At 36.3% G+C, this 17,740-nt stretch overlaps 2 protein-coding genes across 2 annotated transcripts; one reads left to right on the top strand and one right to left on the bottom strand.

The window, feature by feature from the left end:
- Positions 1 to 1,059: 1,059 nt before the first annotated feature.
- On the bottom strand, positions 1,060 to 14,855 carry LOC107962191 (uncharacterized). The gene is made up of 17 exons (XM_016898493.2): positions 14,515 to 14,855; positions 13,292 to 13,691; positions 13,144 to 13,215; positions 12,930 to 12,992; positions 11,947 to 12,156; positions 10,457 to 11,053; positions 9,395 to 10,150; positions 8,255 to 8,536; positions 7,688 to 7,843; positions 7,144 to 7,568; positions 6,348 to 6,750; positions 5,771 to 6,100; positions 4,293 to 5,034; positions 4,121 to 4,179; positions 2,986 to 3,459; positions 1,934 to 1,972; positions 1,060 to 1,394 (listed from the first exon to the last, which is right to left on the bottom strand). Exons 1-17 carry the CDS (start codon positions 14,853 to 14,855, stop codon positions 1,209 to 1,211), a joined length of 5,535 nt encoding a protein of 1,844 aa, XP_016753982.2. The 3' UTR covers positions 1,060 to 1,208.
- Positions 14,856 to 15,260: 405 nt separating this feature from the next.
- On the top strand, positions 15,261 to 17,740 carry LOC107963158 (putative pentatricopeptide repeat-containing protein At5g37570). Its single transcript, XM_041114571.1, has 2 exons — positions 15,261 to 16,707; positions 16,796 to 17,740. Exons 1-2 carry the CDS (start codon positions 15,657 to 15,659, stop codon positions 17,437 to 17,439), a joined length of 1,695 nt encoding a protein of 564 aa, XP_040970505.1. The 5' UTR covers positions 15,261 to 15,656; the 3' UTR covers positions 17,440 to 17,740.

The raw sequence follows: 17,740 nt of genomic DNA on the forward strand, positions 1-17,740 counted from the left end.
TTAATTTTTGACCGAGTTCATTATCATCTGACTCTGAATTTGTATAATTCAAATTATCAATATATCTTTCTTCCATATACTTTTCGAAGTATAGATCATCTCAAATCCACTTATGAATGAAGCTACAAAGCATGCAACATGCTAATACGATCCATTTTTTTTTACGTTATACTCAATTGATGTGGTCGATTTAAGAAGTTTATAGAGTTATTTCTGTCTATATTTGAAATAGACATTATTATAGTTTTAAGAAATATTTGAATTTACGATAATGTAGTGAGACTCAGTAACCTACAAATTCCATTTGCCATGTGAACATGGAGTCAACTCCTGAGAAACTGGATCACATTGCAACTCAAAATTCTCCAGTTAATAGTGATTATATGGTCTCAATTTGAAGTGTAACTAGGGTTTCAAATTTACAAAAACCATTCTATCAAGAGATGTCGCATAAATGAGACTCCAATTAGCAATGGTTATGCGACCATGACTATGAGTTCTACCTCATCAAAGGAGGATGTTTTCTAAAACTCATACATAAGTCAAAGATGAAAAACACAGAGACTTTTCAGTATAATTAAGTAATTCATTTTATCCATCACCACCAAAGATGGTGAGCACACTACTATAACTTGTGACAAAGTTGGAGGCAACAAGATTTCTAACAAGGACGAGTTATTGTACAATGTAAAAAAGATGCAACACAAAACAACCATTGTCGCCCACTAATAGTTTTTATCATGCGACTTTCTAAACACTACTTTAGAAAGATCAATTAAGCTCGTCCGCTAATGGTTTTTATCTTTGATCACGTTGACCTTTAGAATCAATTAAAATCAATTAGATAATAACACGTGGCAGTTTCTAGTTTAATATTATATTTTTATCAAAAAATCATTAAAAAGTAAAAAAAATTACAAAAAATCATAAATATATAAAAATTATTAAAACTCAAAATTCATATAAACTTATTAAAAATTATAAATAATCATAAAAATCATAAAAAAAAACTTATAAATAAATATAAAAATTTATAATAAAAAAAACTAAAAATTATAATAATGAAAAAAGTCATTTAACCCCCTAAAATCATCAGTAGGATACACTTCTTTTTCAATAGGATAGCAAGCAGAAGAAAGAAAATGCAGCTTCTAACCTTGCTGCCCAGGATCTATGCTGTTTATTTACACAAACCAATGCTGACATTGCTACAGGAAAAATGTACTCGTAGGGTTTGCAAAGAAATGTTCACGGCACACCATCTTTGATTTTCTACAGCTACTCCGGACAAGGGTTGCCAGAAGGGCAGGAGGACCGCTACCTGTTGTTTGAAGCATCTTTTTCACTATCAGGTGTCTATCCAATATCATCAATTCCAGTAGCTTTCTACAACTCTACAGAAAGTTTAGAGATGCACATTAGAGGGAATGTAAATAAACTTTTTAAGTCTTCATAACAGTATACAAGCATATTAATGTGGCAAACTTTACTGGTTGTATGCATACCAAAACGTGGACTATATGTTTGATGGATGATCAACGCAATCACATAAATATATGAATTTTTTTTTCTCATATTGTTAACCTTTTCTTTGTGTGCGTATTAGGGTTGAGGGTAAGTACGCATCCTAGGATCCTACTTCCGCCAACACCATGTCAAGGTAATTTATCTATCAAAAGTCAGAAAGAAAAGAACTCGAAATCTGTATTGGAACTGCCAAGTTTTCACCAACCATGATTGTAGGTTATGGGCAGAAAAAGTCAGATCGAACCATGCAAAATATTTGTCCAAAAACCTAATTCGTTTATTATATGATGATCATCAATTAACCATTTTCCAATCTTAGCGATCAGGTGGGGATGCAAGACATTCAAGTATCATGACTACAATCTTCCGCCTCCACCCTCAACATAAGGAAAATAGAACAGCATACCTGGGGATTTAGTACATCCATTTGGCAGACAATGTCCTCCTGTCCCAAAGATTGAAGAGAGGAACAAAAAGAAAGTCAGAAAGGCATATGATACAAAACACATTTACCCCAACTTGAGAACTATTGCCCAAACCAGTAAACACCAACATCAAGAAAAGTCATACCCAAAGCAATGGGCAAACCACCCAGAAGAAGGGTTGTGCAAAATATGGGAAAACTAAATAGAGAAAACACAAACTAATCGAATCTTTTAATCTTCTTATAGACTTCAATTCAACAACAGAGGAAACCATTCATTTCAGTTTGATTCCAACCTTTGTTATTTAAAGTCTGAAATAGTCCAAAGTCATCATAGCTACACTCAAATGAATTGTTAAGCATACTACTTAACCAATTGACAATAAGTGGGGAGACAACTCGAATATAAGACCATAGAAAACTCAAATTTAAAGCAATATGGCATAAGGCATAACGCTACTTAATACTTCCTCATGTGTAACTCAACAAGTGCCAATGCGTGGAAAACCTTACATGGGTTAATAACAGAACAGGAGAAACTAGGCTCTAATATCGTGTTATGTATCCGACCTAAAACCAATAGACAATAGGTGAAGTTCAACTTGTACCACAAGAAATCTATAATTTAAGTGTTATATAACACCACTTAACAAGAATAACTGCAAAGTAGAATGTCCTTTGGAACATCCAAGAACTGAGAAATAACTCAGTGAACCAAACTGTTAAAACTCAACCAAGCCAGTTTTTCTATTTTAGAAACCAAATACTTCAGTTTAGTTAAAAATTTTACTTTCCCACAAAAAAAAAAAAGAAAAAAAAAAGGTAGAAGAAGAAAACTAAATTCATGAAAGCAAAAACTTCCTCGAGTTTTAAGTAATGCAACAGCTTGCTGACAGCTTTAAAAGGTGCCTTCTTTTGTGAAGTTAAAAGAAGAGTTCTAAAAGTTCATATCACTTTAAATTAAGAAATTCCTGTTCATCAAGTGCTTTCAGAAAACCATGACATTAAATCAATATGTACAGAAAAGGCAGTACCTCCACTATCCCAGGATTTTGCATCACAGTACCAAGAACACGTCGTATAAGTCCATTGTAGACCATCCTGTTGATGGTCCCATCTGCATTTAACCATGGCAATATAGGAACCAATCTCTCACCTGAAAAAGGCTTACAAATCATATCCTCATCATCCCCTTGTGATAAAACTTCTTTTCCATACATGCAGATTTCATTTGCATTGCTAGTAGGAACTTCATTGGAAGGTAAAGCATGCTCTTCAGGAAGATTAAGAATAGTAACTTTGTGCACATCACTAACACTTGAGCTGCCCAATAACTTAGCAGCATCAGGACTCTTATTGTCTTGCTGGACAGAGTTGCCACCATCCTTGGCTTGGGATGTTAGCAACAAAGGTGTTTTAAGATCTCGATGGAAACTTGAAACTGAGGCAAGAAAATATTTCGAGTGATATAAAGCATCAACAACACGAACAGAGTCATATGCATTGACCTGCATGAAAGAGATCACAACATCAGTGCACATGAATTTGGTAATGGGAAGTTTTAGATATCATCTAGTACTTTGAAAATATAGTATAAACTACCAAGCCATGATCTTCTCTCCCTCTTTCCTTAAAAATTCTACAACCTAACAAAAACCAATACAACTTGACTGATCCTAGGTTCAAATCCTACTTGAGGAGATTTAATCCATTCCAAATTAAAGAACTCAATGTCAGAATGGAAGGATTCACTAGGACCATTAAGATCAGGTAACCATTGCCTGTATCTTTGTTTCTATTGCACCCTAACCCATCGTATCATGTTCTGTTCTGTGATATTTGAGAATCACTGTCAACACCAGGGTGTAGGTCTCCAGGATAGTCCTTTGTTCCATAGCCCAAGGGCTATTTATAAGCAGCCAATTAAGAATTCTCAAGATATACTAGTACTAGCAAATGTCTTAAAGATGAAGTCATCAATTCCCCATTGCCAGATCTGTTTTAACATTCTACTGTCAATACTGGAACACGGCTACTAATAATTTAAGGCACCTTCTACCATAACCCCTTCCTTGCACTATTGGCAAGAAGCGACAGAGGGAATACATATATGAGAAAAAAAAATTACATACTAATAGTATTTATATTCCAATGGTCAAGTATAGCAACCTTTTTAGCTATTCCAAATGCTTGGAGAGTATCAATGATGATTTCAGGTGTCTTTTCTCCTGCAAGACGAATATCTCAAAACATTCAATGAACTGGAATTTACATGCATACATCCTCTTTCGTAAATATGAAGATGAATCCCAAGTACAAACATGACCAAAAAACAAAATACCTGGCATTTTGACAAGACTATAAACATCTTCTATGCTCAAACCTTGGTCACCAGCCTTCTGAATTTCAGTGCAAACAACCTTGATGATCTCAGAATCAAAGTGACTGCCTTGCCCTTCATCAGAAGGTTTTGCCAACAGATGCTCAGTGTAACCAGCCATAGCTTCCCAGGGTGACCCAGCCGACTTTGAAGCCGTAGTGACACTATTTCTAAACTCAATCATTTCCTTCATATGGTCCAAATTAGTTGAACTTTCCTCATTCAAAAGCTCAGGGTTGAATGTTTCCTCATCCTTGAACAATTCTAAAGAATTGGCTGCAGGAAATGTTGAGCTATACACCGATACCATGATACCAGGAAAGCCCTTTTCTCGTCGTGAAACAAATTCACCTTCTGCAATGGATTTTAATTTCTTAGCCTTATCTACATCACATAATTCATTATCCTCAGCTCTACGTTTTAAGCTTCTTAGGTCTTCAGCTTCTCCAACACCTTCATCTGGTAAGCAAGGGGAAACAGAAAGCTCACCAGAAAAAACAAGAGAAAACAAGTGGAAAATATCACCACATTGCAAATCTGCAGTAAGATTAATCCCCCCTTCCATTAGATCTTTTTCTCTTTCATGAATCCAAGCAGAAAAATTAGCAGCTCTCTTTCCTGTATGGCAAGGAAATGGAGACTTGGAAATACTGTGCAAGAACTGTTGAGAAAGCACAAAAGGTTGACCGCAAGTACCACCAATCTGCCAAAAGTTGAAGAAAATTCAGAATCAGGAAAACAAGGGTAAACAGGGGTGGAATTTGAATTGATAACAGCACAATAGGGAAAAGAAATAATGCAGATCAAGAAGCTGGCACACTGACAGCAAGGGAATGTAAGGTGAAGTCATCTCAGATGGTTTGGTACTGTAGAAAAAAGACAATTACTTAACATAAAGTCAACGGAAAGAGTTGAATTACTAATACCAGAGTTGTCGCCAAAGAAAGACCGGAAAACAGCACACTACTATAACACTGTTCTACATGATTAATAAGATAAAAAGTACAACCTGCCCAGCCCTGTTCACAAGGTGTACTGCTTAAGCTAGAGGCAGGAGATGATATTATGTTATAAATTTAAACAGAGAAATGGTGCTAAAAGCAATATATTAAGAATCCAAGGATGTCCTCGTGAATATATCAGATTTTATTGAAATGCAAAATAGCTCAAGAGAAATTGTTGGAGTAGTCCAATGGTGCCAAAAGCCTATCACCAAGGCTCCAAGGATATCGTCCCAAATATCATAAGATTTTGACTGAAATGAAAAGGAATTCTAAACAAATTAGTGAGTGGAGATCTTTATTGCATCCTAATGCATCTTATTTCATAAGATTTATGAAATACTGCTCTTTTACTTAAGTACAAAACATTAACACCTCTATGTAAATTGCATAGATTGAAATAACTTAAAAATATAGGAAATACAAACTGATATTTACCATAATTTTTCTATCTCTAAGATAGCTAAAAGCTGCAAAAAGATCATGTTCTGAATAACGGCGCAAAGTTTCTGTCAGCAAATTTGGAGATGGTGGCACTATGGATATGCTCAAGAAAACAAGCTTAAATAGTTCAACCGCATTAGAAACAGCCAACGATTCGTGTACTTGTCTGCCAACACCATTTCCTATATTCCATAGCTTAACTAACTTTTGATGAAAGCGATGGTGTTGTGAGCTTTGATTAGAGCCCTTATGTTGCTCAGCACCAGGAATTCCAAAATTTCCATCTTGGGTAGTTGCCAGAACCATTTCAGATCCTTGTTGCTTCTGCTAGGAAACAAGAAAGCATAAAAACTTTCAGTGTACTTAAAATCAAGATAAATATAATATCCAAAACATTGGGAAAGAATGCCCAATGATGAAAATCAATAAAAGCTTTCCAACTGCAATTTGATAATTTTTTTTGAACTTTAGGAGCACTAATGGAATATATTTGTCAGCCCTAAAGTGGAGGAATTACATAATCTTCTGAATTCATGTTTACACTAGACCACTCAGCAGATAAAGATCTGACCTTTCTAGAGGCCTCCAGTTTACCAATCTGTTTAAAATGAAGAACATCCACCAAAGCACTTTTTATCTTTCTGTCATCAAAATCATCCCATCTTTCTTTCTCGAAGCCTGCATCTTCACCATATTCCATTCCATGTTCAATTGATGAAAATCGGAGAAGTCTGCAATCACTATTGTTGGATGACCTATTTTGGCTTTTTTCAATATGCATCTTATACCGTTCACTAAGCACATTGCATAGTTGCATTAATGCTTTCCTAAATTTTGCACTTCGATTTAGGTTTGTCATTCTTCTTGCACAAGCTCTAGGAGGCGCAGGTAGGCCATCAAGTGAAGTCCAATCTACACGGTGAAATTTTGCCCCAAGGGCAGCACGGTATCTTGCATATTGGGTTACCAATTCCCTGCATAGAACAAAATAATGTGAAACACAGAACCGTAATATACTTTAAACATCTTCCTCTTCAAAGTCCCTATACTATATCTATCATCAAGTAAAGCAGATAGACAACCACCAAATGCATAAAATAAATGTTAAACACAAGCAACTGACGAGGTTAAAGAGATACTGAAAATTCTCCCAATCATCATGTTCTCAAACCTTCTTACAACTTAACAAAATTACTGCCAGGCAAGCATCATTAGTTGGAGATATGTTATGCATGGACCAAAATCGAAGAATATGATATATCTAACATTTTAAAAAAGTGCCCCTGTGCCCATTTTCAATTCAGTTTGTTAACCATAGAGATATGCTTCTCATTTCCACAGTCTTAAGAATATATACTACAGTCTACCTGTCTGCCTCATCTGTCCATAAGATTCTTTTTCTACGTGTTGGCTTCATTTTCAAGAAGGAATTCTGGATAATTAAGGAATAATGCGCCTCATCTTCTTCATGTGACCCTGGCTTATTCACAGCTTCAACAAGATCAGCTTCCTGATATGCTTGGATGGCATCAGGTCCCACTGAAGAAGCTAAATGATAATCTTCTTTTAGCTCATCATTTCCATCAGATAGTGTACCACCCTCCTTTTCACCTAATTGTATGATTCTTGCATCAGCTTTTATTCCTTCTATTGATTTGACAGTTGATCTCTTTCTTTTCCGAGAAGATGACTGTTTATCTCTTTCTCCTTGATACTGCTCTCCATTGCTATTTGGAACACCCCGAAATCTATTAAGACGCTTTTGCCGCTTATCATAATATACACGAAGTACCTGTAAACAGAAAATAAATTAGTTTAAACCAAACAAATTATTACAACCAATTGGACACTAATGGTTGCCCCGGAGAAAGGGCGGTGGGATCAAATAACAATAGGCAAAATATACTTTACCTGTTCCAAGGTCAGATTAAGATCCTTTGCAATCTTTTCACAGTCTCTATATGAAAGTTTTTCATTTAAATTATCCTTCACGATTCGCTTAAGGAGCTCAGAACGCTGATCAGACGTCATAACTCGAACCGAAGCCCATGATCGATTAAGGAAAACCTGCAATAATCACTTAGCTTTTACATTTCACTTAGCAGGCTGTTACAATGGATATAGATGCAAAGCAGCAGCAGATATAACTTATAAATAACAGAAAAGTTTGCAAACCTAACACATATCGCCTGTACGAATTTAACCATGCTTATAAATAGGAAATTCCTAATCATCCACAAAAAGTAATACACATACAAATACTTACACTGACTGTTGAATGTAGCATCACACTGACTTTCTATTACCATTGTAAATTTTTCAAACAAGTTTAAATCTAACAAAATTCAGTGAGACATTATCTCCTATTTTTACAATCTATTCTTAGAACTAAAATTCTAAATAATAATTTTTATTTTACCTTTTCAAGTATGATATGTGCCATGAATTTTAGACTCTACATTTCTGTCTAGTGCATACCTCGTGAACAGCAGACCCAGGGAATGCATGCAAAGCAGCTCTTGAATCAGCAGCTGCATAACAATATTCCAAAGTTTTCCAATAGTCATCAACAGCTTCCCCATTAGAAAAGATGAAATCATGCCTGATTCTAGGACGAAGGTCAAGAGAACTAGAAGTAGATGTGGCAACCAGTGATAGTGGTTCCTCTATGTAAGGTTTAAGCTCCATAGCATGGGTCAAAATGGCATGTGGTGCCTTTAATCTGTTATCTGAACATTCATCAGGTACCAGCCGAATCAACTACATCACCAAATAATGCCAGTCAAAGAAACAGTAATATGCAATGCAGGAGCAGAGAGAAATTCATCAAAAAAGAATCTATACAGAACTAACTATTCTAATTTAAAACAAACATACTGATTAAAACGTATAATCCCCTAGAAACTGTTTTAATTTTGTTGATCAGGAATTTTTATATTAATATATTCAGGAGTTTGCATGCTCTAATAATATTTCATTCTACCAATATACCATTCAAACATATTCCAGCTCTCGTCTTTCCCAGCAATTAAAATAAAATATGCTGCTACTTTGAATTTCAGCAATTCAAAGTAAGCCTGCTCAGAATTGAATTCCAGCATAAATCCATTATATTTGAACAGCTTCAAATTTGAATTCCGCTAATGCATGTCAACTTTGCTATCATTATATTCCTATTAACCTACGTTCATACAAACAACAACCGTGAAACAAGACATGAAGAAAAGGGAATTCTTCAAGCAGATAGTTAACCAATATAACGTTGCACCAGTTACAAGTGTGTCTAGAAGAAAAGGCATTCTTCCACAGTAGCTACCACTTACTTTATATCAAGGCAAGAAAATCATTGAGCCTTGTTTATCTAAAAATCAAATGTTAAAATTCACATTCTAGGATCAATAACTTAGAACAGCCATCATTGTCTTACAACAATGTCACTAACATGTCAAACCGCATAATTGGATTGGTAGAATGAAACCCAGCTTTTTCATGGTAAAAAGCAACTAAATGGTTTCAAAAGAGAAATCACAGTGAACATATTAATGATGCAAAAGTTTCCAGAAGAATGAAATATTCCTACATGATTAACCTCCTGGAAACTTGGCTAAGTAATTGTACCTTCAAACGCCTTAGGATGTCAATGAGCAGTGAAAGTCTGCCAGTTGCCTGAGTATCCATTAGAAGCCTATACTCATCAATGGGAAGATCAGAAAGACACAAGCCTCTCTTACACTTCTCAATCATATCATCAAACTTTAGAGTAGTTCCCACAACTTGTACGAAAAGTTCAAGTGGAATGGCCTTGATGGCTGCTTCCAATGAAAATAAAATGCATGAACCATGAAGATTTTTCTGACCATGCAGGTATCTCTCAAGTGATAAAACATCATTCCAACCATGAAAACTACTCAAGAAACCCCAAAAAAACCTATGAAGCAGTTTCAAGCGTACCATTTTTGCCAGCACAAAACCATTGGCACGCATGGCTTCTGATTTAGCAGCCTTGGCTTCTAAATCAACATGGTTTGGAGTTCTCTGGACACCATCTAATACAGGAATTGAATCATTGCTTTTCAACTTCGATGTTGCATGGCCACGGACTTGCATTTCAAATGATCTCAACCTGTCATGAATTTCACTCAGCAGCTCCGGATGTAATGCTTCAACAGACGGGTGCAGAACCACCTGAGTAATACGGCTTCGGCCACAATTAGTTACAACAGGCACATTAATGTGCATGCATTTGCAGTGCCCTTGTTGCTGAAGCTTCTTTAACATTCGATCAACAGTCTTCCTGTCCAATTTTGTGCTCTTGTCCTTCTCAAGTTCCACAAGCCATCGATACAATTCAGGTCTTAAAATAAACTTCTCATCCTGTATAAGAAAACTAGAATGAAATTTGTATTTCTAGAATTTGTTAAGGATGATAAACAAGTTTATAATCTCAAACTACGTTAGCCAGACTCAGAGGTGAGTGTCAAACAGAGGCACGTCTCAAACATAGGTATACATGATTTTTCCTTAGTTTTTCATATATTTGGAGGATCATACCCTCATACTCAGGCCCAAATATGTGTCAGACAGAGCTGTCAAATAAAGGTACCAAGGGAAAACGAGGAGTTTGCGTAACATAGATCTCGATTTAAGCCTTCAGTCAAGTGCCTGGAGAAAAAATAGTACCTGTAAACGTCCAAGCATCCTTTGCTCCCTTCGAGCACCATCAGCAGTCAGAACTTGACTTGAATAGGTCTGATATGAGCCAGAATCAGGAGGCCTCAACAAATCAAGTCCTATAGGCTGTGGTGGAGCAGCACATATTTGGCTTTCAGTACTAACTAAATCAAGTTCTGCTTCACAGGCAGTATTACTTTGTTCAGTTGGAAGCCCTTGTGTGTTGTCAGAATACAGAACAATATGGTTAGTTTCTCCAGGGGAGCCACAGGAAATTTCAGTACCATTTTCCAAATCATTCACTTTCAGGGGAGTAAAAGAATCACTTGCAGAAGCTGAAGGATTATACTCTAGAAGATTTTGGTTCAGTTCATCAGGAACTCCTGAATGGCCAACATCAAGATTAGAGATCTGCTTTTCATCATCAGCATTTTTTGATTTAATCAAAAATGCATTTGATGATTTACAAGAATTCCCAGATGTCCAAACTCGATAAGCTGTAGTCTTTTTGTGGCTTTCAGCTTGCAGGTGCATCCCAAACCTAGAGAACATGTTAAAGAATCGAGAATAGCTTCTTTTCTTGTCAATTCCAAGCCTCTCACATACCTGCTCATACCATATATGAACATGAGAGAGTTACCAGTTTGGAAACAAATGAAATACATTTGAGGGAACTTCATGCAAAATCAGACATTGAAAAGGCACAGATAATTAAAGGTTTAAAACTACACACAATAATATGATTAAAACATAAAAAAAACTAGTAAAAGCTGAAATAACTATAAAATAGATCATTACAGCTATCTACCAGTTACAGCATTTTCAGGCATAAATCAGTATACTGTAGTACATTAAAATCAGTATGCTTCTTTCGGACAAATGAGTGGTAGCAAGTGCTGCCAAGCACACTCATGTCATGAATAATATACATGCATATCGAGTTTTGAATCATCTGCGTAGCATCAAAGCGCAAAGACACTACAATTATATTGAGGCAGTATATTGCTGATCTCACAATTCCCTGACAACAAAATCTTAGCCTAGGGGGAAGAAGCTTATGCGGTATTAGAGCTAAGGTTCGAACCCTAGTGTCCCAACCCATCCCCCAATTAACCAATGTACCAAAAGAAAAATAAAAACTATATCACCATCTTGATGGAAGTAAGAGTCTTAACATAATTGAACTAGATGATAACCATAAATCCAAGTGAATCTCTTCAGCTAAGTTGGAAAAAGAACAAGCTGTAAGACTTGCTAAGACTTGATTGAATAAACAGCTTGTTTATGCTTTTTCTACTCCATTAACAGTATGCAGTACATATTTGAATTGAATTTCATCTTTCTTAAAGCATGATTAGTAAATATCTAAAGGCCTTGATTTACATTTTAAGATCCACTCTTCAGCTTACAACAAACTAATATTTGTCAAAAACACAGCATCATAGCCATTAAGATCAACAAGATCATAACAAAGAAAAGTCAAGAAAATATATATGCACCGTCATAACCGGTAAACCCTCAGATCCTTCAGCATCGACCATATCATAAATTTGATTATCAATGGGAAGCTCTACAATCTGGTCTACATCCAGAATTGACTTTCCAAACTTCAGCTGTTGTCCTTTGTCAAGATTAGCATCACACCTGAGAAGTTTTGGCTCAAAATTCTTTTCAGGAAAGCTCTTCACCAACCTTAGGCAAAATTCAACCTAAAGAAAATAGAAACAAATCACAAATGAACACTCACTTAGATAGTGCAGAAGTAGACAGAATATTTTTCCATAAAATATAATCTAGAATGTTTTACATGATTTTATATGGTATAATTGACTGCAAGGATCTGTATTGGTAATACTGGCCAAGAAAGCACAACCAAAGGCATGGAATAGTTTATCAACTTCATATAAAAGAAATCTTATCTTGCGCGTCAAGGCAAAAAATACTCTTCATAAAAGATGTATAACCTTGTTTACTTAGTTTATCTAAAGCTTATGATATTGAATAAATTTTATTAATTAGTCAACAGTTACAAAGTTATATAAGGTTAGAAAGAATATACAACATTAAAAACATAATCAGGAATAGAAGGTTAAACAATTACACATCAGCTATTAGGGAACATATATAAAAAGGAATAAATAAAATAAAATAAGAAAAGGTTTTAATAAAGAAGGATTCAGCAGCTCCTCGCCAGTTGGAGAATAGAACGAAAGAATCCATTTTAACTAACTGCCCCAAAATGCTTAAAACTTAGATGAGTCGATTTGAGCATGATTTGAAAATAGACAAACTTCAACCAGAAAAAGAAGAGAGAAAGAAAGAGACAGGAAGAAGACTTTCTAGAAAAGCTTATTAGAAATCCTCACAAGGTGTAAGCCCATCAACATAACTTTTTCTGGAAATTTCTATTCAGCATAAATGAAGAAAAAGTAAAATGGAATCTTGCAAAAGCATGAACTAAGAACTATATAGTTTACATCACCTTCTCATTCACAACAGCATGCAAATCCTCGACGAGACCAGCATCTTTTAACCTGCGGTAGATCTAATGGCATATATGCAGCCCATGGTATGAGGAAGACAAATTCAAAAAATCACTAGAGAGGAGCAGATTGTGGACTAGACAAAATTAAAATGAAGCCCCCCCCCCTTTTTCTTTGGCCCTTTTGAGAGAGAAATAAAGATAGCAATCTTACATTTCTCCAGGCTTTGTGGCCTCTGGATCTTGTATAACCTAAGTCTCGTTTAATATCTGAGACAACAAGAACCTTCAATAGAACGAAAATCAGCATAATGGCATAACATCAAATCCATGAATCTAACAACATTCTGAATATGATTGACCTTTCCATTGGCTTCTTCCAGTTTATCACAAACAACTTTCATTGCAGGTAGATAATCAGTCACAGAAATATTTTCTTTCCCATTTTCTGTAGCAAATCCATAGTCATCTGAAGCATTTTCTTCACCGTATGCAAGGGTTTCAACAGTTTGTTCTTCTTTATTAATCTCAAACTTCTGTTGAGAGCCCAAACGCTTCGCGTATCTATGCAAGTATATCAAATTGGTGGTCACAGATGAACTGATTTTGGAGTCCCCTTCACTGCAATGTTCTTTCTTCCTAACAAGTGCCGGTTGTTTCACAATCAACCCTCTACATTCAAGGTTTTTTAATATATAAAAGAAGTTCTTCCCTTCAATACCAAATTCCTTTGCAAGCTGACTTTGTGTCACTCCATTTGTTCTGCAAGTACCATCTGTTAATAACCTATCTCTCTTTAACATCACTACAAATGTGGCTTCACAAAGAAGTGAATAAGACTTAAGATTTTACCAACCAAGTTACGCTTACCAATATTAATCACTAACTGCAAAATCATAAACCCTAATGCAATAACACTTTCTGGAGTACATAACAATTATATATCTCTATGTATTTCCAGTAGTTATTAGTCCTCCCCTCTTCCCATCAATTTTCTACACTTCAATAAGCCTCATATAAAAATAAAAAGGACGAATGAATTCACTTCATGTTGTAGTACTTTAACAATCAGGTCATGTAGCTAATAATTAAAAGAGTATATAGCTGCAATACACCGAATTTTGAATTTCAAGGTGATTAATCAGAATAATCTGCATAACTTATTAGTTCATCCTAGACAATCTAAATACAAAATTCTCATAAACCCACCATTTTGAAAATTAGCTTACCTTGAGAACTTCAATTTGAGAGAAGGTATTTAGATTTCAAATTTAGTATAAATTGTGTGACAAGACAAACATAAATAGTACCTTCAAATTTATTTTCCCTGAATGATGCCTATTGAATGGTAAATGTTAAATAAGTATTATTTGAGATTTTGGAATTCACCTTCTTATACCTTTTGCAATATGAGGGAATATAACCCCTTAACTAATTTATGCATAGTATGTGCTTTCTGTTCTCGCAAATTGTCCAACTAATCAATTGAAAATCTTATCCTCTAAATTCATCAGAAAAACATAGTATCACAAGTAACTTCACAAGATCCCAAAAAGAAAAATCAGATAACAAAAGGAAACTAAACCTAGCAACAGCGAGTCTTTCCAGAGTGCGACGTTGTTGAGATGAGATTTGAACATTTTCATCATAAAGGCCAACGAAGTTATTTCTAAGCGTTTCATGGGCTAAGATTATGATATCGAGTTTCTCGGCACCTTCAGCGCATTGAATGGAGGCATCGGTAGGGCTAAGAAACGCAGCGTTTCGCGGCATGAACCGAAGACCGGGGATGGAGAGGAGATTTTTCCAAAGGGAGGCTTTGAGAGGAGGAGGGATGTCGAGATTGGTGCAGAGAGAGGAAAGAGAAATGCCTAGCTGCCCGTGGAAGCATATTTCTTCCAGAGCTGAGGTGATGATGGAATCCATCTTGGTCGGTTGCTCTTTGGAAGTCCCAAAAGAGGAAACAGTTTTGCACGAACATGAAAGAACAATTTTTTAGTAAGAGAACAGACAAAACCCAGTTGGCTTGCAGCAGTGTTCGCCGCAGACGGCGAGCTAGAGGGAGATAGACACGGGATATGCGAGGAAGTCAGTCGGATAGAGAAAGAATTAGATCCCGAACTGACCGGACCGGATCCGATGGATACAAAATTGAAGGCGGTGGGCTGGCCCATATCAGTTGATAACTAACTTGCTCCATATTTGGTAATTGGTCAAGAGTCCATCAAACCCGTCAATGCACTACTTTTTTGGGGATTCGGAAGGAACAACCACTCTTCCAACGGTTAAGTTTTAGTTTAATATTACTTCTTACTAGTATTTTTAAATTAAAAAATACTTTTGAATAAAATTTAAAATTTTTTATTTTTATTTTTAGTTAAAAAAAGGTACTATTATAAAATATTTTTTAACACTTTTAAAAAATTTAAAAGTATTTTATCCTAAAAATACTTCTTAAAAATAATATTAAACTCGCTCTAAATCCAAAAATTCCTCCAAACCTCCTATCATTAATCAATTTATTCCCCATTCCGACGACTGGCTGATCCAATAAATATCCTCCCATGGCCTAATTTTTTTATTTGAAAAATATCATAACAATAAATGTAATAAAAATGTCGATAATTAAACTAAATTTTGAAATTTGAAAAGTGAAGTGAGTAAATTAATGTTGGTGAAGTCAAACATCAATATCCATGAAAGTCAGGCCAACAACTTTCCCACCCAATGCATGTAAATAAACTCAGGATACATGTCATGTCCCAACGCTCATTCCCAGCAACAAGAAAACGATTTTCAGCCGTTTTCCATTACCTCCAATTTAGCAACTCAATTTACCAACTAAAGCAAACCCATGCTTTCTTTCTGAAAACTGTGCGTAAGCCCCAGTACTCCCATTTCTTAACTCTTTTCCTCGATAAGCAATTACATGTATCTGGTGACAATCTCTGCTACGCCCGCCACGTGTTCGATCAAATACCCAACTGTAGAAACCAATTCCTTTGGACTTCCCTCATACGCTCCCATGTTTTCAACGGTTATTTTATCCAAGCTATCATATTGTACTCTAGAATGCTGTGTAAAAGTATATCCCCCTCTGGGTTCACCTTCTCCTCTGTTCTTAATGCCTGTGCTCGCGTCCCGGCAGTGTTCGAAGGCAAGCAAGTTCATGCGAGAGTCGAAAAATCAGGACTCTTGGGGAACAATGTTGTGCAAACAGCATTGCTTGATATGTACACAAAGTGTGGATTCGTGTTGGACGCCGAAAGAGTGTTCAATGGTATGGAAGAGAAAGATGCGGTTGCTTGGACAGCTATGATTTGTGGTTACACTAAGGTGGGATTAATGGATAAAGCGCGGTTCTTATTTGATGACATGGAGGGACGCAATATGGTTTCTTGGACAACTATGGTTGCTGGATATGCAAATTATGGTGACATGGAAGCAGCCAAGGACTTGTATGACACGATGATGGAGAAGAATTCGGTTGCTTGGCTTGCTATGATCGCAGGCTATGGGAAGTGCGGTGATGTTAGTAAGGCTAGAAGAATATTTGATGGAATAGTAAAGCCAGACGCTTCGTGTTGGGCAGCAATGTTGGCTTGCTATGCACAGAATGGATATGCAAAGGAAGCTATAGAGATTTATAGGGCAATGAGAGGTCAAAATGTCAGAATTACGGAGGTTGGAATGGTGGGTGTTATTTCTGCTTGTACTCAAATTGGAGATGTTAGTATGGCGGAGGCATTGGCTAAGGAATTGGAAGAAGGATGCTGTGGTAAGTCGTGCTTGTATGTATTAGTAATTGCTAGTGTGGTACTCTAATTAAATGCTTTTTTTTTCCCCTCATTGCATGATAAATATAGGTAGGACGCTCTTTGTGTCAAATGCGTTAATAAACATGCATGCAAGATGTGGATGCATGGAGCAGGCCTGGATGGAATTCTGTAGAATGAAGCAGAGGGATGTAGTATCTTACAGCACAATGATCACAGCCCTTGCTGACCATGGAGAGTGCCAGGTAGCTTTGGCTTTATTCTCAAAGATGCACAAGGAAGGAATCAAACCAAACCAAGTTACATTCATAGGCGTCCTTAATGCCTGTAGTCACGGTGGATTGGTTGAGGAAGGATGCAAACTCTTTGAGCTAATGACAGTTGTTTTTGGCATAGTGCCCTTAAGTCAACACCTTACTTGCATGGTTGACCTCCTTGGAAGGGCAGGCCACCTTGAGAAGGCATATAATCTTATCATTGAATATGGAGATGCCTGGGATGCTGGAATTTGGGGTGCTTTGCTTGGAGCTTGTAAGGTTTACGGTAATGCTGCACTGGGTGAGATTGCCTCTAATCATCTCTTTGAAATTGAGCCTGAAAATGCTGGAAATTATGTGCTTTTGGCCAATATTTATGCTTCACTAAATAAATGGGAGGACGCAGAGAAACTGAAGAAGATGATTTCTGAAAAGGGAAAGAGGAAATCTCCTGGTTGTAGCTGGGTGCCAAGTTGAGGAAATCCTGTGCATTATTTTTGCATTACATGATTGCTTAAGGTTCACTCCTTTTCGATCTTAAGCAAGCATGGCCCGCATGCATGTGTTCGGCCATTACAAGTAACTAAATTAGCCCATGGAATTGATTTGATGATCCAATGCGCACGGATTTGGGTTCTACGATGTAATTGACTGAAAAAAAGGGGGGCAAATGCACCTCCTTGCTATCCACTGGCAAGCTAAATCTATAATTTATATAATCTATAATATGTATAGAAAAGCAATTTTGAATTGAGGAGAATTACTTTATTATTAATTA

The sequence above is a fragment of the Gossypium hirsutum genome, chromosome A05, assembly GCF_007990345.1.
Source record: "Gossypium hirsutum isolate 1008001.06 chromosome A05, Gossypium_hirsutum_v2.1, whole genome shotgun sequence".
Taxonomy (NCBI): domain Eukaryota; kingdom Viridiplantae; phylum Streptophyta; class Magnoliopsida; order Malvales; family Malvaceae; genus Gossypium; species Gossypium hirsutum.

Bases quoted from the DNA above. Each gene is read 5' to 3' on its own strand.
- LOC107962191 (XM_016898493.2), bottom strand. From the start codon at position 14,855: ATGGATTCCATCATCACCTCAGCTCTGGAAGAAATATGCTTCCACGGG. The intron at 13,692-14,514 runs GTTTAGTTTCCT...TGGTACTTGCAG, and splicing joins GAAAGACTCGCTGTTGCTAG to AACAAATGGAGTGACACAAA. The intron at 3,460-4,120 runs GTTGCTATACTT...TCTTTCATGCAG, and splicing joins CATTTGGAATAGCTAAAAAG to GTCAATGCATATGACTCTGT.
- LOC107963158 (XM_041114571.1), top strand. From the start codon at position 15,657: ATGCATGTAAATAAACTCAGGATACATGTCATGTCCCAACGCTCATTC. The intron at 16,708-16,795 runs GTAAGTCGTGCT...TGATAAATATAG, and splicing joins ATTGGAAGAAGGATGCTGTG to GTAGGACGCTCTTTGTGTCA.